The sequence below is a fragment of the Tiliqua scincoides genome, chromosome 9 (assembly GCF_035046505.1).
Source record: "Tiliqua scincoides isolate rTilSci1 chromosome 9, rTilSci1.hap2, whole genome shotgun sequence".
NCBI classification, from domain to species: domain Eukaryota; kingdom Metazoa; phylum Chordata; class Lepidosauria; order Squamata; family Scincidae; genus Tiliqua; species Tiliqua scincoides.
This window is the reverse complement of record NC_089829.1, coordinates 4,750,818-4,775,335: the sequence shown is the minus strand read 5'-3', so window position 1 is coordinate 4,775,335 and position 24,518 is coordinate 4,750,818. Positions and strand designations below refer to the sequence as shown.

At 49.0% G+C, this 24,518-nt stretch overlaps 1 protein-coding gene across 4 annotated transcripts in view; it reads left to right on the top strand.

Annotated features, from left to right (window-relative positions):
* SPSB1 (splA/ryanodine receptor domain and SOCS box containing 1) overlaps nucleotides 1-22,086 on the top strand; it is a 40,924-nt gene extending 18,838 nt beyond the window's left edge. For 3 of the 4 annotated variants that reach the window (XM_066637130.1, XM_066637127.1, XM_066637128.1), the window contains exons 2-3: nucleotides 14,688-15,543; nucleotides 19,691-22,086. In XM_066637130.1, coding sequence (XP_066493227.1) covers nucleotides 14,850-15,543; nucleotides 19,691-19,818 — 822 coding nt within the window. In that variant the 5' untranslated portion in view covers nucleotides 14,688-14,849 and the 3' untranslated portion in view covers nucleotides 19,819-22,086. Of the gene's footprint in view, nucleotides 1-10,931; nucleotides 11,013-14,687; nucleotides 15,544-19,690 lie in introns of those variants that run through there. The other variant, XM_066637129.1, reaches the window with a different exon arrangement.
* The last annotated feature ends 2,432 nt before the right edge of the window (nucleotides 22,087-24,518 follow it).

Below are 24,518 nucleotides of genomic sequence, written 5' to 3'. Positions count from 1 at the left end.
ACTGAATATGAGACAAATGGGTAGATGAGCCTCATCAGCCTGGAAAGGCAGCTCATCTGAGAGAAGGAAAACTCTGATCCCAAACCTCCACTGCCTTGTGGCTACATCCAGTTGTGGAAAAGGCTTCAGGAGTCAACCTCGAGGCAAAATCAGGAGCCGGAGTCCCTGAGGCAGTTTGTGGCTGTACACAGTCACGCTCTGGCAACTCCTGCGACGCTGCTGGAACCAACCGTATTGGCTTCTGCCTTTCCATTGGATCATTCCAGCGACGTGGAGAGGGGGGATTTGCTGCATGGGTAACAGCCTATCCTCCATACCTTCGTTACCCAGGCTTCGCGCACTGGAGAGGACACTCCAACTTCGCCATATGGCGCCGGCACAACACGGGAAGCAGCAGTTACCGGTTATAAGTCTTCGCTCGACTGGCGTAGAGCGTGACGCCAGGGGCTGCTTCCGACGGTGGGAGAGATCATTGCATCTCATTGGGCAGCTACAGACTGCACTTGCTCCCATTGTGGAAGGGATTGTCACTCCCAAATTGGCCTTTTCAGCCACACTAGACGATGTTCCAAAACCACCTTTCAGAGCGCAATACCAGAGTCTCTCGAGACTGAAGGTTGCCAACAACGAGACTGAATTGGGAAGGACCTGGCATAACAGAACAGAGAAGACGTTCTTGCCTCAAGAATCTTCCTCAGTGGGTTGCTTCCCTCCCGCCATCCCATGAGCTACCTCAGATCTCCATTGATTTGAAGAGCTGACAGTGAGCAATCCAGAAACCCTGGAAATGGCTGATGAAGTGCAAGCAGTGGGTTCTTGCAAGCATGTCCTCCTTGAGTGTTTGCAGATCCCTTCCCTGCTGCAACTATTCAGAGGAAATGCTCACAAGAAAGCAAGTCATTTTTGAGGCAGGCGCAGGGAGGGTTGTGCATTCCTACCAATGCTGAGGAGTGGCAGTTATACAACTACACCTCTGTAAACTGGTGTATCATGTCTCTCACCCTTCCCCTTAGCCTGTTTGGCAAGGGATGCATTTCTTTGCAGACTCTCCAGGGTGCTGGTACATGTGTCAGCCTTGTGATTGTCACATGGCTGGACTTGACAGCCTTGCTGAAGGACAGGCTGAAATTCACACCAGTGGTTTGCAATTTGTAATTTGTTTTCCCATTGGGGCAGATGGACCCGGGTTCCTCATCCCTAGCTAGATTCCTGGTAACCAGTCTGAAGAACATCACCTTTCTTCCGGGATGACCTGCACCTTGCACTGAGAATCAGGAATCTGCCACCTGTCAAGATGGTGTAGATTGGGGTATCAAACATAAGGCCCACTGGCCAGATACGGCCCCTTGGCAGCTTTTTACCCAGCCCTTGTGATAATTGGTTCCCCTGGGGGCTGGGGATAAGAATAGGCCCTCGGTTTGGCTGTACTTGTCGTAAGAGGCGACTAAACAGCCACTGGGTAGATGGGACTCGTCAGCCTGGGAAGGCAGCTCATCTGAGAGAAGGAAAACTCTGATCCCAAACCTCCGCTGCCTTGTGGCTACATCCAGTTATGGAAAAGGCTTCAGGAGTCAACCTGGAGGCAAAATCCGGAGCCGGAGTCCCTGAGGCAGTTCATGGCTGAACACAGTCACGTTCTGGCAACTCCTGCGACGCTGCTGGAACCAACCCTATTGGCCTCTACCTTTCCATTGGACCATTTCAGCGACGTGGAGAGGGGGGATTTGCTGCATGGGTAACAGCCTATCCTCCATACCTACTTTACCCAGGCTTCACGCACTGGAGAGGACACTCTGTTCCAGAACCACCATTCAGAGCGTGACACCATAGTCTTCCGAGACTGAAGAATGCCAACATCTGTGATAATTGGGTACAACTGCAACTGCAAAGAGGTGCTTCAGCAAGCAGCACTGCTGAAAGGGCAGCCTATGTGATAATTGGCAGTTAATAAGCTCCAAAGTGAGAACAAAGGACTTGCTTCTGGTCATCATCTGCTTAAATGATGTCAACTTCCTGCTTCAAGCCATCACTTTTGGCCTCCAACAGGGCACTGTTGGGTTTGCTATTTGGCCCACTGTGTGAAACAAATTTGGCACTTCTGGTGTGGATGATGCAGCAGAAATATTGCTGTTTTTGTGGCTTGCCTTAAGTGTGCCGTTGTGCTAGCCATAAGGTTTGAAGAGGAGCTGTGTGGAGCTCAGAAGCCCTGACCAGCAGACTTCTTTTTCCATCTGCTTGTCTGGCTGCTTGGAGTGGCAGATTCCACTGCTGTAAGGGCTAAAATATTGGTTTTTAAAAAAAAAAAAATTAATGCAAGCAGATGTGTTCCTGGTAAATGCAATTCCACATCTGTGCCTGCACTATGGCTTTGGCATCGTCCTGGGGGTTTTTGCTCTGGAATGGAATAACTCTTCCGTGATCTACTCTCATTTATCATTTTGTGTCCAAACCCAATTCCTAACCTTTAGATCCCTTAAAGATGTGGATATAAGTTACTTCAAAGGCTCCGTTCTCCCATATCAGCCTCTCTGAGGCCCTCTGACCCACCCTTGACACAGATCCTGGTTGGCAGGCGCAAGGAATCGGGCCTTTTTGGTGTGACCCCACTGTAGTTGAACTTCCTTCTCCAAGAGACTTGGACAGCTCTACACTTGCAACTTTTAGAAAGAAGCTAGCAACATGTCCGTTTTCCCAACTCATTTTGTTTTGTATGTTAATTATTTAGATGTGCCACACTCCTTGTATATGTTTAGCTGTTCGTGTTGGTTTTTTTGTAAATTGCTTTGATCTCTTGGGAAGGTGGTCTAAAAATTAAATAAAGAGAAACAAATCACAGGTTTTTTCCGCCCCCCTAACCTCTTCTTTCTTTCTGACAAATCTTGGAGCCTGTCTAAATCTCGCAAGAGACTTGTGGCTTTCCAGGTCCCATCACTCACTCTGATCATCTCTGTGTAGTTTTGGAGTGTCTGCCTCCTGAGGACCAGTCTCTCCACCCCAGGCTTCCTAATACTGTATGACCAACTTGCCACAATACCAGTTTGAGCGTCCTGCACGTTTGCAAGGGAGGAGTGTTTTATTGACTGATTTGGTTACGCCAAACTCACGCACACCTAATTAGTGTCATGTGTTGATCTGCAAGATTGCTTTAAGGAACAGGTTGGACTTCCTTGGTGTGGTGTTTGGTAGAATAAAAAGGCCCCTACTGGAGGAGGCCCATCTATTCCAGCATTCTATTTCTCACAGTTGCCTCTGGGAAGCCCACAAGCAATAAGGGCATGCAGTACCCTGCCCTTCCACCAGGGTCTCAGAGATGCACTACTTTTGAACATGGAGCTAGTGCTCAGCCCTTGTGACTGAGTGGCCATTGCCGCATCTTGTGGCAGCTGGTTCCACAGGCTAATTCTTTACTGTGTGAAGAAGGGACTCCTTTTGCCCACCCCAATCTCTCTCTCCATGCTCCAGGCATCATTTTAAGAGTTTCAATCAATTGCCTTTTTCCTACTAAAAATCTCCAAAAGTTGTAAGGAAGGTCCTGCAGTCTTCTGAGCATTTTGATTGCCTTCTTGGTTTTTTTTAGCCTCTTTGCTAACTCTTACAGCCTGGGGTGAAGTGTGCAAGGTGAGAGGGTGCAGTCTCAGAGGTGGTTCCAACTTGAGTAGTGTGGAACATCTACTTTTGGTGCTGGTTTGAGACGTCTATTGAAAATGTTATTTAAATAACTCCTGATGGTGATTAGGAGTGCTTATAATCTGTGTTTGGTTGATGCAGTTGTCTACCTTTGAATCCAACTCCCATGTGCCCAGTGCCTAGAGGAGTTTGCCTGTTGTGCCTCTGGGTGATGCCTTTTCCAACTCTGCCTCTTTCCCATCTCTATCAGTGCGGGGCTGCGATTGGCGACATGAAAGCAAAACTGCTGTCTGGCATTCAAGGAAGCTGTGAGTGCATCCCTGCATGAGTCCTGGCTTCATGGTGCAACCAGAGGCGTCCCCAGATGCTATCTGGGCTCCTTGGAAGCTAGGAACGCCTTCCCTCCATGCTTCCTCTCTGCTTTTTGCTGGCACTGTCCAACTTGAATGTGGAAGCTGGCCTTCCTCGGCTGTCAGAAGTTTGGGCAGTGCTGCTAGCTGTGCACCATTATGTAACACCCCAGGGCGATCTTTCCTGACCTCTCCTTTTCAGAACAGGCTGTTCTGAGCAGAGGCCTGGTGCCAGAGTCTTTGCTTCCCTTCCTGGCTGGGTCAGCCGTCCACCTTTTGCCAGGAACTGCTTTTCCGAAGGCTTCGAGCCACCGAGAGGAAAAACGTGGCTCTCCTTCACTGCAGAGAGAGGAACTTTGGCGGTGGTGGGTGGAGAACTCTGCCCCCATGTCCCCAGGAATGGGGAAGAGGTCCCCGCGGCCAGAGAGACGTTCCTTCGCCTGGGCTCACATCTGTGGTTCGGAAGATAAATTATGACTTCTGTTCCCTGTGTTTGCCGGAGGGGTGTGTGTTTTCCACAGATCTTGGTTTTCAAAAGTTGTTTGCTTTCTCTCTCTCTCCCAGCTCAGACTTGAACAGAGAACAAGCATCTGCGGCCAGATTTCTGTCACCCGGTCCTTTTTATCTCCTGCTCATCTCCTTTCCGGGGGGGGGGGGTGTTGCCTTTTGTGTGTGCCGGGCTTCAAATTGGCAGTAGTTAAATCCCTGCAGTTGCCTTTCCATTTTCACACCCCATCATCTTCCAGGCACCCAACCTCAAGCCATCACACACACCATATTCTAGCCTCCCTCTTTCGTCAGAATGTTCTGCTTTCTGTGTGGTTGGGGTATGGAGTGTGGAAAGTTCTTTAAAAAAGAAAGCTAGCATGTCAGGGAGAAGGATTCTGTTTCAGCCACACCCCTGACATGCTAGCTTTCTGCAAGCGGGCATTTTGTAGAAGGAAATGGAAGATTACTCTGTTTTCTCTTCTCACTCCTTCCCTATCCCATCATACAGGATTACATTAAGAGAAAAACTTTTTCCTGGATGTGTTTGTTTTGTTGGCAGGTTTTTTTAAAGTTAAGTTCAACTGCACTAGCCTTAGCATAGCCCAGCTTTGTCCAACCAGCCACATGCTTTAAATTAGAACAGCGGTCTCCAAAGTGGTCTGCTATGCACCGGGAAAGGCTTCCCTGGCACAAACGGCACTTACCGTTCTGCCGAGGAGCCTTGCGGTCACGGCACCGCTCTCCCCTGAACGGAGCCCCAGCTTGCTGCTTCCAGGGTCTGTCCCTCTAGCTGTTATTGTGCCTGGACTTCTGGGCAGATTTGGCAAGCCAGGGCGCAGTTCAGGGGAGAGTGGTGTCGTGACCATGGGGCTCCCTGGTGGAAAGGTAAGTACCATTCATGGGGGGGGCGGAGGGGTTAGGCAGGGCGCTGGATCCGGCCCACGGGATGGAGTCTGGAGAGCCCTGATTTAGAGGTATGACAGCTGGGAGATTGTGGGGGAAAGCTGAAAGCCAGATATCCGGTGTCAGAAGTGCTCAGAAGCCTGCACTACTACAGAGTTGGTTGCTGCAGCATTTGCTCTCAAACAAGTTCAAATCCAAGTGCTTGGGTTCCCCAGCACCTTCTAGAATTATGCCTCAATATGTTTCCCAAGAAAGAAAAGGATAATCTTGTGGTGAAAGGGGCATTTAAATTCCTTTCTGATAACTCTTGCAAACGTTGGCATCTTTTGTGCACCGCTGCCATCTTCTTGGCACGCCAGGAGCCTCCGTCCTGGAAAAGACTGACATGAAAGGAACTGAATGGGCCTTTCATCCTGAGGTTACCCTCTCCTTTCCTGGAAGACGTTCCCATCTGTCTGAAATGACACTCTGCAAGGGACTTTCCTTCTGGGCCAACCTGCCTCGTCTTGGCTAGTTGTAAAAGGGGTTGGTCTTGCAAATCCCAGTGCAAACCTGCTTGCATTGTCTGTCTGCTGTTTGGAGAAGCATTGCTTAATCGCTGCAAAAATTCCCTTCACTCCCCAGTGTAGGAATTCCAGTTAGTGGCTACAAGTCAAATTCTTTTCCCCATCTCCCCATGGCTCCCTTACGAAACTTTTCCCCCAGTCCTCAATAGTCTATTGCAGGATTCTTGCAAACATCCTTCTTGGCTATCCATGATGGCTCTTTGGCCAAGGAACATCTTTGCCACAGGGCCCTGTACGTTAGAGTATTCTGGTGCATGCCTGAGGTGACATGCTTTCGATGCACGTGGGGCACCGGTCCGGTCTGTGGAGCTTTCCTGGGTCACACCCTGGGTGTGACTTGGGACATGTGAGTTGTAGCAGGGGAGTGTTGGGACCAGGGACCCATGGCAGTGGTGGCTAAGCTGCCATTCAGTGGAGTGTCTAGCACAGCCCAGGTGAACCTGTGAATCAGGCTTCCCTGGTTCAGATCTCACCTGTGCCAGGAGCTTGCTCAGTGGACTTGGACAAGCCACACCCCTCTGCCTCAGTCTTATCTGTTTGCAACATGGGCATAATAACACCTTACAGTGCTTACACCTTACATAATGCAGTCCCTGCTTTGTGTGCTCAAAGCACTGCACCAGTGCTATTTGGTGCCCCATCCTTGCCCACCAAAGGGCATTTTTGGAGAGGTTGCCACTGGCAAACGAGGGTTTGCCCCCAGTCATCTTCCTGTCTGTCAACGTGCACTGAAGTGGTGCTGTGACCCTTGGGGCTGGGTTTTTGTTACGCCTCTTCTGTAAAATTGTGTTAACTTGTCCGTCCTGGTGCCTGAGTGCAGGGTGAGGGGGCTACCACTTGTCACGGCGGCTGGGTATGTCTGTCACTGCAGCAATTCGGATTGGTTCTGCTTTCAAAGGAAGCCTCGCAGCCAGGCCTAACCACGAAAACCAAGCTGCTGGAGCTGCTTCCGTTGCTAGCGGGGGGGGGAGGGGAGGCGGGACTAAGCTGCTCCCCCCTCCTCTTCTGAGCACTCATGTTTGCCTGAAGGACTCAAAACCAGAACAGCAGCTGTGAGAAGCCGCGATGGGTCGCAGCGGCCCTTTCTGCCAACACTGCCTCGCTCTGCTTTCACAGTGCGCTTAAGCTGGCTGGCTGGCTGGCTGGCGTCGAACTCGGCCCTAAAAGGATCCTGCGCCTGGATAGGAGGTCGGTAGCAGTGCCTGCATCCCCAAACTTTTGAAATACTGAATTAACCTCGCATGGCATTTGTGGAGTCTTTGGCTCTGGTTTGGTTCACTTCAAGAAGCCACAACAAGCGCCTATGGAAGCCTTCTCCTGCTGCTTCTTACCCGTGCAGGCTGTGTAGAATCACAGAGTTGGAACAGACCTCACAGGTCATCTAGTCCAACCCCCTGCCCTAGGCAGGAAATCCTCTTGGAGCATCTCCAACAGGTGCTTGTCAAGTGTTGAGTGCCCTCCTGGTAGTGTTGAGAAGCCAACTGTCAGCTTGGGGTGACCGTGTCCTGACTCGAAACGGCTTGTCTGTCTTCTGAGCCATTCCGGAGAGAGCTGCGGGTGCCACTGGTCTTGCTGGTCTCAGGTGTATTTGCTGTCCTGTGTGTTGTCGTTCCGTGTCCCTCCTGACATGCCCATTCATGGGAGTGTAGTGCTGATGTCACCACCATTCACGTGTGCTTGCCCAAACAGTGCCCAGGCCTGGCTGAAGGCCTCTTTGGCAGACTGGCGTGTTCAATTCCCCTTTAATTAGAGTACTCTCTGAGCTGCTGCCAGGGCAGCTGCATGCGGTGAAACCTCTGTCCAAGCAAGAGGCATTGGAGGTGTCCAATTAGCTGGAGGCCACCTTCCTGTCTTGGCATGATCTCATGCCTTGAATTTTGCTCTCGACCTCCTGCAGAGGACAGAGATGACAAACCAGGCCTTACGCTGGAGGCTTGGAGAAAAGTGTGCCGTAGCAGCCTGCAGTGTTGGGCCACCTCTGGGTTTCTCCAAGTCTGTGACTCTTAATACTGGCTGGCTTCATGGATGGTGTGCATTAGCTTTTTTTCCTCCACTGGGGGCTCTTAGGAAAGGTGGAAGTTGGTCATAGTCAAATGCTGGGGGCTGGGGCATCGTTCAGTGAGGCAAGGTGGATGGAAAGTAGATTGGGCTCATCTGCAAGATCTCTGGATGACTTCCAGTAAATCAGCAAGGGGTCTTCAGCCCAAATGGCTTAACCAAATCAAGTCAAGTTTATTATGTTGATCAGCACACAAGCCATACACCTATTTATCTACAATCTTAAAACCAGAGTTTAAAACCACATAGAAACAGAATCTGGCTGCATCCACAACACACCCTTTACAAAGACTACTTAATGGCTTAACAAGAGTGACAGCTTTCCCTTCAGAATCAAGTTACTGAAATGGCAGAATCTTGGGGGGAAAGCAAGGACAAGTAGTAGCTCTTGTGTTCTCTCTTACTTTTGCTGAGCCTTGGTGTTCATCATCTGCAAAATGGGTATGTGAATTGGCAGCATTTGACCCACTGCGCAACTTCTGGCCAGTTCTGCAGCTGTGTATTGGAATCTGTGGTCATTCAGATGTAGGTGTGTAGATCTGGGAGCAGTAGATAAGTGGTTCCTCCTCCCAAGGAACACTTTTGTACTCTCAGATACCCAACTTGGTAACTTACTGTATGTTGCATGAATCTGTGGGGCAGCAAAGCAGAAGGGTAAAGATGGAGCTTTCTTCCGTATGAGAATTTTCTAAAATTACAACAAATAGTTGAAGAAACGGGGTGGACCACCAGCAGGGTGGTAGATGCACAAAATTAATAATAGAAACCTGAATAACACTTTGAGTGTCCAAAGAGCTGGATGTTCTGCATATAACCCTATAACCCTTAGTTTCTCAGTCTGTGAGTTGGGACCCACTAGGTGAGTCGTGAGTCAATTTGAGGTGGATCCCCGTTGATTTCAATATTTTTTAAATATATTAGACTTGATGCTACCATGATGTGTGACTGCATTTGGGGAAATGTGACAGATCTGTACTTTGAACAGGCTACTATGTTTATGCTTTTTATTCCTGGGTAAGTGTGGGTAGGATTACAGCCTAGAATTGTTAAAAAATTTCCCTGCTTGATGTCACTTCCTGTCATGACATCACTTCTAGTGGGTCCCGACAGATTCTCATTCTAAAAAGTGGGTCCCCGTGCTAAAAATGTGAGAACCACTACTATAAGCTAAATAGTATTATGCCCGTACTGCAGATGGCTGAGAGGAAGCAGCATGCTGGGAGCCATCAGGTGAGGATTCGTGGCAGAGGTGAGATCTGATGTGCAGAAGTCTTGATTCACAGCTTGGTCTTTTTGCCACCGTGCTGCAAAAAGTGGGGTGCCTTATTGCACAGCGATGCATGATCCTGTGTTGCCGCTTTATAAGTGGAGAATCAGGAATGTCTGGAATGCAGAAAGGAGGATCTCCCCTCTGCTCCCCATTACCGTGGCCTTCCTGAAAATCCTTCCCCAAATATTGTCTTGTCTTCTCTTCTAGAAAAATTGATGGGAATGGCACCTTTCTTCCCAGGGCAAAAAACAGTTGGAGAGGCCACGTTTGTGTTAAACCCACGCTGGGGTACCAGTCAAGATTGTGGAACATCCTGCCTATGACTGTTTAAAACTTGAACAAGAGACTGAGGCGATATACCGACTTTTGCCATGTGGGTGTTCCTGCCTTTTGGATTTTATTTACAGATCTTTTAAAGAGTGTAACTTATTGGTTTGAGTTTTGCACGGAAGACGCCACTGCAGCTGGATCAAAAGAGCGATTGTGCCTCTGGTTTCAGTCCTGTGCCGGGCCAAAGGAGATTCCCTTGCTCCATGATCTTGCCAGTTTTCGCCTATTTATGTCCCTTAGAACTTAATGGTGGGGAAGGTTGAGAACGGATGCACGTGGGCTCGGCCTTTATCTAGTGCCACGGGAGAAGAGGCATTCTGTTTGCCCTGGTTGCGTTTTGTGGAAGTTCAACAGACAGAGCGCAGGAAGTGACTTGAGGCCTGTGCAAGAGAGGGTGGAGTACCTTAATAGTTGCTCTGATCTGTGCCCAGATTGTATACCAACACTTTGCAAGCTTGCAATGCATGTAAAATAGAACTTAATAGTGCTCAAAAACCAAGAACATTGAACCTGGAGATGTTTAAACTCTCACCTCTTTTTGGCTTGCACTTTTAGATTTGGCACTGTGAAATAGAAACATCCAACAACCAACAGCCTGACACTCTCTGTAGCTTCTACAACAGATCTGTCCATCCCCTGCTTCCCATCGCTGTCATTCTGTACCTTTTCAGGCTGTGTTGCTTTCAAAAAAATTCCATGTGTGTGTTCTTTTTTTTTTTTTTACACAAGGTCTGATTCACTCAGCAATTTTTTTTTATTTTCCATGCCAAACGAAATTCTGATCATGAATAACTGTTGTGACTGCAGCTGGCAGGGTTTCTGGGAGATTGCCTCACTCCAGGAAATGTTTAAAACTTTTTTTTCTTAGAAAGCGAGTTCCCACCCTTTCCAGGGGGTTTTGCCACAGACCCCTCCCCAGAAGCCTCAGTTGGGCGTCCTTGAGTACAGAGGACCGCTTGTCCACACAGAGAGCTGAGGGCCGATAAAGGAAGGCAGAAATCTCCCAAGACGTCTCTCAGTGCTGGGTTATGTTGTGTCACCAGCAACTCCGGAGAACCACAAAGACTTCCTGGTGAGGTCTTTGTCACGGCTGCTTTTTGGCCTCCTGGCCTTGATCTGATGCGTTCAGGAGCCTGTGGGACGTCCTGATTGTGTTCCCTTCTGCGCACTCCTTGCTCGAAATCTTGCAGCTATTTTCCTTTCTTGCTTCTTGGAACCTGGTTGCCAAGCACGGCTGGAATGTGAAACCTACCGGAGCCGAGCTGAGCTTGTTTTCCTGCTGCTGTTGCGACTCGGGGGCTGTTCCCAAAGTTGCCGCTAGGCTAAAATAATATATACACTGCAAAATACAGGATTTTTTTCTTTGGCATCTGTAAAAGGACAGCGGTGTTCAGAAACCAGGCTGGCCAATCTGTCAAGGTTCGTAACCCTCCATCCCTCTTCATTCCCGAGAACATCATGGCATGTTGAGCTGGAGGGGGATGTTGAACAGATATGTTGAAGGCAGGTCTCCCTGGCTATTAGCCCTGATGGCTTAACGTCACCTGCCAGGTTTGAAGGAAGTGGATCACAGTTGCCGGGGGGGGGGGGATCAAAAGCAGGAGAGGGATTTGCCTTTATTTCCCACTTGTAGACTGCCAGAGGCAACTGGTGGCCACTGTGGGATTTGGGGCAGTGGTCTAGATGGGCCTTGGGCTTGATCCAGCAGGGCCAGTCTTCTGCTTGTGGAGTTAAAAAAATTTTGTTTTGTATGATGGAGTTCTGTGTGGTGTGCAGCATTGTCCAAATCGGAAAGACCTTTGCAAAAACCTGATTGGGTCTGTGTTGAAATCTGCTGTGATGTAAGGTTGGTGGTTGGACCAGTCTGATGTGTTTTCTGCAGCCTAAACTTTGAGAGGGCTTGAAAGCCAAGTTGGTGAAACAGGATCGGTGCAGTGGGCATACACAAAATAGTTAGCGTTGGTTCTGCAACAGCAGAAGTAACTGAATCAGTGACACCTTAGAACCAGGTTGGGTTTTTCAACCTGTGGAGGGTTAACTGAACAGTCTCTCTCTTAGGCAGTGGTGTAGTTAGGGGTGTGTAAAGCACTAAGTTTTGCAAGAAGGCTAACCGCTGTGTGCAAGCAGGCCTTCCCCTCCATTTTGCTTCCACTACCGGATTGTCTCCAAAGGGGAGGAGTTGCTTGCATGCCACTGTGAGCCTCCCTGCAAAACTTAGTGCCTTGCACCCCCTCTGGTTACGCCACTGCTTCCTACAACACGAGGGTCAACCTATGCTTGGCAAAAAAATTTTAAAAATGACCACTTTATTTTTATCGCCTTAGGCAGTTGTACAGACCAGTTTCTCAGGCGTCAGCATCACAGAATATTCCCCAAAGTCAATATTTGACTGGCACGCGCACCTAGTCAGTTAAAACGGAGGAGTGCCTCTTCTCTTTGACCCGAATGGGGTTATTTTTGCCTTAGAGTTGATAAGTGGGCTTTGTGGGACTGCCCTTCCAGATGCTGGCTCCCCAAATAGGGGTGTAGTGTGATAGAGGGCCAGGGCTCACCAAGAATGCTTTACGGCAGTGTTTCTCAAATTGTGGACCAGGACCTACTAGGTGGATTGCAAACCAATTTCAGGTGGGTCCCCAGTTATTTCAATATTTTATTTTTAATATATTAGACTTGATGCCAGCATGGTATATGACTGCATTTGGCGAAATGGTACACATCTGTTCTTTTAACAGGCTACTCTGTATATTCTTTAAAATAAATATAGTAAATGAGAATTAATCCTGGGTACGTGTGGGTAGGATTGCAGCCCAGGTTAGTTAAAAAATTTTCCTGTCTGATGTCGCTTCTGGTCATGACATCACTTCTGGTGGGTCCCAACAGATGTTCATTCTAAAAAGTGGGTCCCGGGGCTAAATGTGTGGAAACCATTGCTTTATGGGCAATTCCTTGTGTAACAGCAGCAGTGCCTCTAATCTTGTGCAGAACTTTTCCCCCTCTCCAAAAGCAGCTCCGTCTCTGGACAGAAGGATATAATTTCAAGCAGCTGCTGTTTGTGGTGAAACAGACTAAGGCATCCTCCTCGGTCGGCAAATGGGCAGAGGACACCCACTTGGTTGACCCGCTCATTTTCTCTGTGTTATAGTTGCCCAGTAGCTATGAATCGCCTTGGCCTGGGCTTTGCTGTTCTTTGTTTACTCATCTGTAAAATAGAAGTGCTGATGCAGGGCATGGTGGTTGCAGGAATGAATGAGTGAGGGTGGAAAGCACGTGTCGTCTTGTACAGGTTGCCGAACTTTGTTTTTTCTTCCCCCAATGTATGTAATAAGCGGGGTAGAGGAGGAGGGGACTAGAGTTAGGGTTGCAGAGATAAGCACGCTGGGCTGAGGGTGGGGGCACGCCTGCTTTATGCAATCTAATTGGAGGAGTGGCGCTTAGCTCCAGAGCTCGCGGGATCCTTGTCACAGCAAGGCAGACAGCCAGGGAACACTTGGCTCGGCAGGGAAGCCAAATGGCAGTTCCAGGAAAGAGAAGGGGAAAGCCATGCTTTTGTAGCTACCCCACCCTGCAAAAGTCACAGTGTTGTCCGACCTAGGCAGAGGAGGGTATCGAGCACTGAGCTCCAGTAGAGCAGGACTGCTTCACTGTGTGTGTAAGGTGGTGGTGGGGGGGCACACAAGGTAACGGAACTTACCCCACTGCACTCAGCTGCTGCATTTAGAATGGGTTTCAGAGCACCTGAGCCCAGAGGCAGCATCTGGATCAACCGGAGGCAAACAGAAAATTTGCCTAGGGGTGTGTGTGTGTATATATATATATATATGCTATCAACATCTAGATAGAGTAGATGGCCCTAGAGTCTGCTGCCTGATGTATAAATGCCAAGGTGTGTGGCTCTAATGGTGATTGGGCAGCAGTGCTCCCCCTCCCCAAGTAGCAGCTTGTTTAACCCCTGATGCATAGAGCCTAATCTGCCCTACCCATTTCGCAGCCCAACAAAAATTGAGTCACAACCCATTGGTGGGACCCAGAAACAATGATTTCGGTCAACGTCTTTCTGAAAAGCTGTTCAAGAGGCAGCATGGAGCATGTGATAGATTAAGGCTAAGGCTACAGTCCTAGGCAAATTTTCCTGGAGTGAGATATACTGAACACAGTGGAGAAGACCTCTGAGTAAAAATGCAAAACTGGTACTCGTTACACCGCTTACGTTTAAGCTGCTGCTGTGCCTGAGATGGCATTTTCAGTTTTTATCGCTTTTTTGTTTTAAGCTGCTACTGCAGCCCACTTCAGGATTTGGGGCTATGCCTTGAAGTGGAAGTTTTCCGAGTGAGCTTGAAGTTGCAAAGATAAGAATAAACTGATAGGAGGATTGAAACACAAAGGAAGAGATGCCCGGTGGATGCTGCCTGGTATTGCCTTACAGGTTATGGGGAGTCCCGACAGAGTCCCGATCAGGTGTCTGATTAGGGTTTAGACCTTGCTGTCACAACCTGTGAAAGACGGCCTTGGGCCTTTATTTAAAAGCTGGAGCGCTGACCTGAAAACTTCATAGTGAAATATAGCCTCCATGTACAAAGGCACTCCACCTCCATAGACCAGATTTGGTCTTACATCTTACAATTACACCTTACATCTTACAATTGGCCATCTCTGGCACTATAAGGTTTTGGAACTAGTTTTTTTTTTGGGGGGGGGGGTGTTGGAACAATTTGGGTGCAACCCAAGGCACACTTAAACCAGGAGAGAGCCTGTAGCAAGGTTAACTACTGAGTAAACATGCCTAGGATTGCATCGCTGGCCCCCTAAAAGCATCTGGTAGGCCTCTGTTGAAAGCGTCCCCCCCCCACTCTACCCCAGGCAGTCGGGCCTTAGTAACCTCTGTGTCTGTTTTTTAGAATGTAGAACTTTGACCAAGAACACTGAGCAGGTGGTGGAAGGCACCGTTCCGTTCTGTTACCACTCCTGCTGCCATGGACAAAGGATGCCGTGCCTCCCCCTTGCCCTGGGGAAACCAAACGGGTTCTGTGAATCCTGACTGTGACGACCTGGTGAGCAGTCTTGGTGTTTAACTCTGTTTTTCTTTCCTTCCATCAGGCAGGGCTGACCACAGTCTCATCTCGTCGCAACCTTTCCAGGCACCCCCCCCTCCCTACTTCCCCCAAGGCTTGGATGAGAACTGGAGACGGTCAGAGCACAAGGTCAATTGATGAGCCCACCCCGACAGTCTATCCATAGGTGACAGGCAACAGGGGAAGGATGGGGCAGAAAGTAACCGGCGGGATAAAGACCGTGGATATGCGGGACCCGGCATACCGGCCGCTAAAGCACGAGCTCCAAGGGTTGGATTACTGCAAACCTGCCCGCCTGGATCTTCTCCTGGACATGCCTCCGGTCTCCTATGAGGTCCAGCTGGTGAACTCGTGGAATGACGATGATAGGTCGCTCAATGTGTTTGTGAAAGAGGAGGACAAGCTCATATTTCACCGGCATCCGGTGGCCCAGAGCACAGATGCCATCCGGGGCAAAGTGGGGTATACCCGTGGCCTCCACGTCTGGCAGATCACCTGGGCCATGAGGCAGCGGGGCACCCATGCAGTGGTGGGTGTGGCGACAGCAGAAGCCCCCCTGCACTCGGTCGGCTACACAACACTGGTGGGGAACAACCACGAGTCGTGGGGGTGGGACCTCGGGCGCAACCGGCTCTACCACGACGGGAAGAACCAGCCCAGCAAAACGTACCCGGCCTTCTTAGAGCCGGACGAGACTTTCATAGTCCCGGACTCGTTCTTGGTGGTCCTAGATATGGATGACGGGACGCTGAGTTTCATTGTGGATGGACAGTACATGGGGGTGGCCTTTCGGGGGCTCAAAGGGAAAAAACTGTACCCTGTCGTGAGTGCTGTGTGGGGGCACTGTGAAATCCGGATGCGCTACTTGAATGGGCTTGACCGTAAGTATTGCCTCTCTTTTTGATTTGGGGTGTCAGTTGGACTTTGTGTTGGGAAGGGGAAGTCAAAACATCTGGCCACAGTCTCTCTTAGATATGGAGACTCAGTGACTCTTGGGTCGAACAGTGGGAACCCAGAGCAGCATTTCCCCAAATTCATGACCATGGTGTGATGCGTGTCTTCACAATTAAACATGAAGCTGCATCTTTCTCTCTCTCTCTCTCGGACAGCTTGTAGCACAAAGCTGAAAGTCCTCCACTGAAAATGTGGGCTGCAGTTTTGGGGGCCATGATTAGTCTTGCCTCTATGTTTGGGCATGGCTGAGATCAGTCAAATTGTACCTGTAGCCGAGTCACCTGCCCTCTGAAGAGGTTGCTTGTTGCATCTCTGTATGAGTTAGTTCTCCATACCTGTTGTCTTTTAGTCCAGGAGAGCCTAGAACAGTGAGTCATGCAGAAATTCGGGGTGTTCTCTGCTGATGGGTAATCATGGAAGTAGGGGTAGAACCAGCCCCCCTCCTTAATACAGGAGAAAAATCCAGTTTAGGGGAAATACTAGTCTAGACAAGCATTGCACTGAGCTGCCCTCAAACAGCTGTACCCTTTAGATCTTTTTTAAAAATGTAAACACAAATAGAGCAGTCTCTCCCCTCCCCCACATCTGCAGAGTGAATTCCTGTTAAGGGTGATCAAGATTTTGTGCTGAATCATGGCTCTCCGGAGGGTGACTCAGGGCGGTCTGTCTGCCACTGACCCATCTGTCTCCAATGCGTTTTCTTTGCCTCTTGGTGTGTGGCACAATATCTTGTCTGTTCTGTTTGTGTCCCAGCTGTAAACTCTTGGCTCGCGTATTGAATTTTCTTGGCCTCTCTGCAAATTTGCAGTTGTGCCTCGGTGGAGGCATTGAAGGAACCTGGGGATGGGGGTGGTGGAAAGATGTACCATTTGTTCAGATTCTGGGGTGGGGCAACTTGAGCTTGTTGCAGGAAGTCATAGGGGCCAGGATCACCTTCTCCTTTTTTAGTCAGTGAAGACTCACAGAGATATCCCAGATAACTTTGCTGTTAAGAGCAAGTTGCCCCCTCTAGAGTGCATGTTTGGGGAAAAAAAACTGCAAGCCTGATTGAGGGTGGAAGTGATGCTCTAACTCCCCTCTGCCAGTACAGATTTTAAAATCCAATAAGGGCTGGTTGCATTAATGCAAAGGTCCATACAGATCTGGAGGCTTCCCTGCCATAGGGCAGGGGTGCCAATTAGAGTTGGAGAACCCGCTTTGTGTGGAAGTTCAATCCTTGGCTTCTCCAGGTAGGGCTGAGCCAAGATCTTGGGCAACCAAAGGTGCCTGTTGAGTAAGACTCTTTATCCATGGTTTACCAGCACAGACTGGCAGCAGCTCTCCAGGGCTTCAGGCTGCCTAGAGATTCTGCCAGAGATTGAACCTGGAACCTTCTGCATGTAGAGTTCGACTGGGGCTTTACCACAGATTTCCTCCACAAACTTGGAGGCTTCTACCAGTGAAAGGTGCTTCAGATGTTGGAGCGCAGGGAGAAGGTGTTGGGACACAGCCTGGGGGAAAGAAGCAATGCTTTGAGTCCATGTTGCCCTATTGGGCAAGAGATGGCTGAGCAGCTGCCCAACCCTTCAAAGAGGAATAGTTTGGGGAAGGGTGGGCAGAGAGGCACTCCAGCCGTGGGGCAAACACTTTGACAACCTGGTCTCAAAGCTACAAACACCATGGGATAATTTTCTCAGGGGACATTGAGGCAGGTTTCTGAGGTGGTGGGGAGGAAATATCAGGTGAACATCCAGCCCCCCCCCCCCTTAGGGGTGAATGTATTGCTCAGACTGGCTCTGATCCCGACTGCATTTGCACTGCCCAAGTCATCCTGCCGGGCAAGAGTACCCTTGCCTATTACGTTGCATGCTCTCCAGTTTGAACCCCTGAGAAAATTCTGGGATGAGCTAAGAAGAAAGAATTGGAAGGAACCTCTTTATTGAGCTGGAGTATTGTGTCCAGTTCTGGTCGCCACATCTCAAAAAAGACATAGTGGAAATGGAAAAGGTGCAAAAGAGAGCGACTAAGATGATTACGGGGCTGGGGCACCTTCCTTACGAGGAAAGGCTACGGCGTTTGGGCCTCTTCAGCCTAGAAAAGAGACGCCTGAGGGGGGACATGATTGAGACATACAAAATTATGCAGGGGATGGACAGAGTGGATAGGGAGATGCTCTTTACACTCTCACATATTACCAGAACCAGGGGACATCCACTAAAATTGAGTGTTGGGCGGGTTAGGACAGACAAAAGAAAATATTTCTTTATTCAGAGTGTGGTCGGTCTGTGGAACTCCTTGCCACAGGATGTGGTGATGGTGTCTAGCCTAGACGCCTTTAAAAGGGGATTGGACAAGTTTCTGGAGGAAAAATCCATTATGGGTTACAAGCCATGATGTGTATGTGCAACCTCCTGATTTTAGAAATGGGCTATGTCAGAATGCCAGATGCAAGGGAGGGCACCAGGATGAGGTCTCTTGTTATCTGGTGTGCTCCCTGGGGCATTTGGTGGGCCGCTGTGAGATACAGGAAGCTGGACTAGATGGGCCTATGGCCTGATCCAGTGGGGCTGTTCTTATGTTCTTATGAGCTGCTATCTAAATAAGATGGGATGGGGAGAGAGAATAAGAAGATCATTATGGGAGGGGGGTCCAGATCTTGGAAACCGCAAGGCAAACATGTCCCTGTTTGTTTTCTCCCTACTGCCATTTGTCAACAAGATAATCAGAAAACCTTGCTGTGATGTTAGCAAGGAGACCACCTTTTATTCTGGCTAACCAGAAGCTTCTCTGACTCGGAGTCCTGCCTCCTGACTTCTCTGTGCATGAAAGTGATAGTGGCTGCTGGGTGGTACAGGCGTGGCACTCTGTGCACTCAGCGACACGAGTTTGTTTCAGAGTCTTGGCATGGAAAATAGATATCAGTTCGGGAACCTCTAGGAAAAACGGCAGTAGGTGTGTGGACAAGGCCCAGTCTGGCATGCAGAAGGTCCCAGGTTAAACAGCTAGCAGGTACCGACTAGAAAGACCCCCTTGTCTGAAACCTTGAGAGTTCGTGTCCGTGTAATCAGGCCTGCCTGCACCAAGGGCCTGACTCGGCAGAAGGCCTCGCTTTACGTCCAGGCTTTGTGGTCCCTGCTGAATCCAGACAGCCACCGCTTTGCACAGCAAAGGCGAAAGACTGAGCTCGCCTCTGACTCCCTGCTGGATGTGAAATTGGCTTGGATTTCGCCAGTGTGTTCATGTTCAAAGCCTGGAGTCTTTCTCCTCCTCCCTCCCCTTTTCCAAACTGCCAGCGGTAATTTCTGCTCAAGGCTCATGTCTTGAACTACCTCAGTGGAAAAATCTGGAGAGGAAACTGCAGCTGGAAAGGGGTCACTGCAGCGCAGTTTGCCTGGAGAAAAGAGTGCTTCACTGCCTGTGTCCATGACGCTGGTTCAGTGCAGAGGCTGCAGGTGTCCCGCTCACGGCATCTGTCAGGGGCTGTCTCGGGAAACCTTAGTCAACAGGATGTCATCCCCTTTAGATCCCTGCCATGAGAGACGCTACCTAGGCTGAGATCAGCCACTTCTTGTAGTTGGGCAATATCTCTGCCTAGCTTTTTCAGACAAGTTGCATTCCCAGGGCAGTTGGGCAGACCATAGCTGTGTGAACGGTTCCTGGCATGGACATAGGTTGGAGCTCCGGCATACGGGGGAAGGAGTTTTCCGATGCCCTCAGTGGATCGGAATCCGACTTCTCACATTTTGAACCTGTGAAGAAAATGAAAAAGTGTTGGGGTTTTTTTTGCACGTGGTGATGATGCCACAAAAGTGTTTTCCCCAACAGCCCGCACTCATTGCCCAGGAATGTTGGATTAGGGAAGAGGGCTGGAACCCTCCAAATGTAGCATAAGTGTGCAAGCAGACTCAAAAATTTGCACCCCCGAGACAGAAGCTTGCACTTCTTTTTAGACTGAGTTAAATATTCAGGTTGGGGAAGCTGATGCATTTCTAGGCCATCTGGCAAGTCCATGGCGGGGTTGGCATTGAATGTGAACCTGCCTGGGTCTTCCAATTTCTGTTCTGCCACTAATGTTTGCCTCTCCCCTCCCTACAGCTGAGCCTTTGCCTCTCATGGAGCTTTGCCGGCGTTCGGTGCGTGTCTCCTTGGGAAAGGACAGACTCGGCAAAATCCAAACACTGCCACTGCCCGAATCCCTCAAGAGCTACCTTCTCTACCAATGACATCTACGCTGGGTTGGAAGGACAGGCGCGTACGAGGAACCGAGCGAGGGAGATGACTTGACCATGGCATCTCCGGACAACGATCCTCTTTGTTTTCAGACACACACCCCTCTCACTTAATTGGAGTGACTCCAATACGTTCTCCTTGAGATCCAGGCCTCATCACGGGGCCTGATCAGAACCAGCGGAAGAGCCCTTTCCGGTGTCATCGCACGCTGTGGAAATCTGTTGGTGGAAGGATCTCGACCTTATGCACTCAAGTCAACTGACAAACCAACACAACCTCTTGATGCCATCTTTCTGGTGCCCAGTCCTTGGCCAAAGGCCCAATGGAACCCTTGATCTTCCTTGATGTGTTCTGCTCTATTTATACTGTCCAGGGAGGGGGGAGAACACCCCAAATTTGGGGGAGAGCATTGGAAAGTGGAGGTGGACTTAGAGGAATATGATCCCAGGTGCTAAGAACACAGTGGTGCTTGTTTTAATACCTAAATGTTCCCGAAGTGCCCCTCCAATACATTGGTGGGAAAATGGTGACACCACAAAGATGGTTCCATGGGGATGTATGTTTAGGACGGCAGTACTGAGATAAGCAGCCATTGTGGTCCAAGTGTCTGGTCCTGTGTTTGAATTCTGTGACACCCTCTTGATTTTGGTGTGTTCCCCTTAAGCCATTAGCACCGCCTGGAGGTGCATGGCCTGCATACTCAATGTGTCCTTTCTCTGGGTATTAACTTGAACCTGTGACTTGAGGAGGGGGTTGGTGTTGGCGAGGTTGCTGTGACTGCACAGTGTTCCATACGGATACTAAGATAGAACACAGTTGTGGGTAAAGAAGTTTTGCAGCCCCGCTCTCCTAGACTGAATTGCCTTCAGCTCCTTAACAGGACCCAAACCACTTCCTGTGCAAGCATTGTTGTTGTGTGACTTGTCTCTATTTCCTGTGCATAATAGGGAAACCATTTGCACCTGTAATGGCATTGAAATCAATGTGCCTCAGTATTCTCCTCCCAAAGTTGCTACATAATTCAGATTTGTGGTTTGGGTCAGCATTCTGTGTCTAATCCTTCCCCCTCACTCCATTGCAATGTGGCAGGAAAAACTAATTTTGTTTGGGGGTTTACAACCATCTGGGAGGAGGGTTGACTGGTGAACCAACTGCAGTCTTTGGTTCCTTGCTGTTTAAAAGGCGAAGGCAACGTAATCTCCCTCTTGGCCACTCCCTTTCTTCAGATATAATTTTCTTGTCAGCTAACATTGCACATTCAGACAACCTGGCATATCAGGGTGGAGTTGAACCTGGATGAGAGAGGCTTTGCCTGTCTGTTCTGGTTTGCAAATGTGAGTCATCAGCAAGGTCCAAATTCTTGGGTTGTGTGAGTGATTGGCAGCTGCTCCACCCCTTTCGTTTTGTGAAGCATCAGTTGAGGAGGGGGTCACATATGGGCACCTCCAACTGGTATAGGGGGCAGTGACAACGAGTGAACACTAAAACAAAAACCTGAAGGTGATACCCAATTGCTGTGGGTCAAGGCATGGGAAAATTAATCTAGAAAAACAAACCCCTTCTATCACAGCAATTGGGGAGGGGGCTCTGCCTACATTCACAAGCTTCTAGGCTTATTTTGCACAGATTTTTTTTTGCTCACGTGGAAGAAAACGATATTTGTGTGTCTTTTCACCGGATTTGTGTAGCGTTGGGTTCTGTTCCTGATTTGGTTTGGTATAGGTACAACTGAGCTTATTTGTTAGAAAATGTTAATATATTTTATGTTTGTATGCAAAAGGACTGTGGGATGTTTGGTTTTTGTTTAAAAAAAAAAAAAGCTGCTGTAGGTAGATGTGCGTGTGTTTTAAATGAAGAAAAATAGCCTATTTTTTAAAAGCACACCACCTGGTGCCAAGATCAGATTTTTGGGAGGAAAGGATTCTGTACCTCCTACTTTGTGTTTGTTTTTTTTTTAAATAACCTGTTACAGGGTGAAACACTTAATTGCACAGATAATTTTAATATGTACAGAGCCGCAGTTTTTTAAATTGCCTTCAATCCTATTGCGTCTTCCACTGTCACTGCGAATTGGCCACATCTCCTGTGTAGCTGCCCCTATTGTTTTCCTTTCCAAATTTCACTCCTTTATCTCCTGTTTTTAGACCCTTTGGTATCTCTGGCTTGTACAGTTTTTAAACCCTTCACTGTGCCCCCCCCCCATTTGACTGTAGATAATCAGTAACCCAATTAAAAAAATAAAGTTTATTAAATATTGAGAACCACTGGTTGTCATTCATGCGTGTGTTGGAATGCTGTGTGATTTGTGCTTCTGGAGGGGTGCAGAACGTAAGTGTAGGATCTAGCCTCTTGAGAGAGCTTCTTAAGTGGAATGTAGTTTTAAGAATTGGCCTGAGTATCTAGGCTTGCCAACTGTGGACCTTGAAAAAGTTTGTGTAACTTGCAGGAAGAATGCACAAATGTATAATAATATAATAATAATATACAGTATTTATATACCGCCTTTCTTGGTCTTTATTCAAGACTTTATTCAAGGCGGTTTACATAGGCAGGCTTATTAAATCCACGCAGGGATTTTTACAAATTGAAAGAAGGTTCTTTCTTTCAAGAACCACTACATTCAAGGTGTTACACTCCGATCTGGTTTAACATTCTGGCCTCCATCCTCCCACGCTCCGAGCAGATGGAACAGCTCAGCTGCAGCTTGCCAGCTGCTTCAAGGTCGCACGGTGCCGGTGGCCTCGAACTGGCAACCTTGTGGATGTTAATCTTCAGGCAAATGGAGGCTCTACCCTCTAGACCAGACCTCCTGCCCATGTAGATTGTCCCATAAGCCAAATGTAGATTGTGGCTCACTTGGTGGTGGCTGGAGTTCATGCAAAGGATGCTGGGCTATGTGGTCCTTGGCTTTAGTTTTCCTCTAGCCTCGGTATTTTAATGACATGGGGTGGTGGTTCATTCATTGAAGCTGTCCTGCTGCACAAAGCAAAATTTGATTTTTGTAAGTGGGCTTATTGTCGGATGGACCGATACACATGTAGTGAAAGGAACTGGCCCAGACCTGAACCCAGGACATTGGCACCAGTGCAAACTTATCTAGACAAACCCAGCAGGGAATGGCGGCTACAGCCCTGTTCCATAGGTTTCATGGGGAAAATGGGTTTTAGGGTGTCTAAATGAGGTGGACAAGGAAGCGTCCCACGGGGGTTCCAGGCATAAAAAGAGCCCTGCTGGATCAGGCCAAAGGTGTATCTAGTCCAGCTTCCCGAATATCACAGTGGCCAACCAATTGCCTCGGGGAGCACGCAGAACTACAAGAGACCTGCATCCTGTTGCCAATCCCTGAGTGTTGGGAGAATTAGGACAAACAAAAGAAAATATTTTTTTACCCATCATGTAATTAGTCTGTGGAGCTCCTTGCCCCAGGAAATAGTGACAACATCTTGCCTAGATGCCATTGAGAGGGGATTGGACAAATTTCTACAGGAAAAGTTCATCACGGATTACAAGTCATGGTAGATTTGTGCAAGATAAAGATAAGCTGGCTCTGATTGCCGGATGCAGGGGAGGGCACCAGGATGCAAGTTGTGTCTGTTGTCGAGTGTGTTCCCTGAAGCATTTGGTGGGTCACTGTAACATACAGGAAGCTGGACTAGATGGCCTTTGGCCTGATCCAGGGGGGCTCTTCTTATGTTCTTATGTTCCCTTGCACCTGTCCTTCTGAGGAAGCATACTTCTAAAACCAAGAGGTTACACATACCCATCATGACTTGTAACCTGTGATGGACTTTTCTTCTAGAAACCTGTCCAAGCCAGAAGCCATCGCATCATGCTGGAGCAAGGAGTTCCACAGATTAATTACATTAATTAAAGGGGCAGAGTTGCCTGAAGGAGTGGAGGATCTTGGGGTGGTTGAAGAGCCAGGAGTGTAGTGTGGCATTGGGGCTGGGAGTTGCAAGGTCCTAGCATGGCTGCCCCATCTGGGAACAGCCAGGAAGCCAGGGATGGGCCCTGCTTCAAAGGGGTGACTCTGTTCTCTGCAGAATTACAATAGCCGAAGACAAATGGGGCACAGATTCTGCCTTCAGTGTGACTTTACTAAAAAGCAAGGATGGCTTCTGGAGCTGTGTATGTCAACTAAAACACATTTTTTTCCTGAAGAAAGCCCTGCCACTGCTGTGTCTTGAAGCTGTGCAGGTGGTATTGATCAGACTTGGTTCTTCTTGGAGCAGGTAGCAGCTTGGCAGCCACGTAGCACCTCCACCTCGGACCATATGTGGGCAAAAGTTGCTTCCCATCCCCAGGCCATTCCCTTCCATTGTCTCGGCTGGAATGCGGCTTGCGCTAGGCCACAAACTGCCTTGGGAAGAGTTTACGGGGGGGGGAGGAGGGAGAAGAAGAGGGAATATTTGGTCAGTGCTCGCCTCCAGACACCCAAACAGGCGCTCAGGCCAGCTGTGTTGAGCAGCTGAAACAAATGACCTCCTTGCAGTTTGTGCTGTTTATGTACGTTGCCGTGGCAACCATGTGGGCCCTGCATGAGCGAGCTCTCGCGCACAGTGCTCAGTGCAAGCTGTTGCACGTTAGCTGGGCTGAGTGTATCTGGTTGGTTGGGTGCAGCCGAACGTGAATCCTCCGGCCTTGTCATTTTTTGAGGCTCCACTTTGAATTATGGGTCTCCCAACCACAGTCT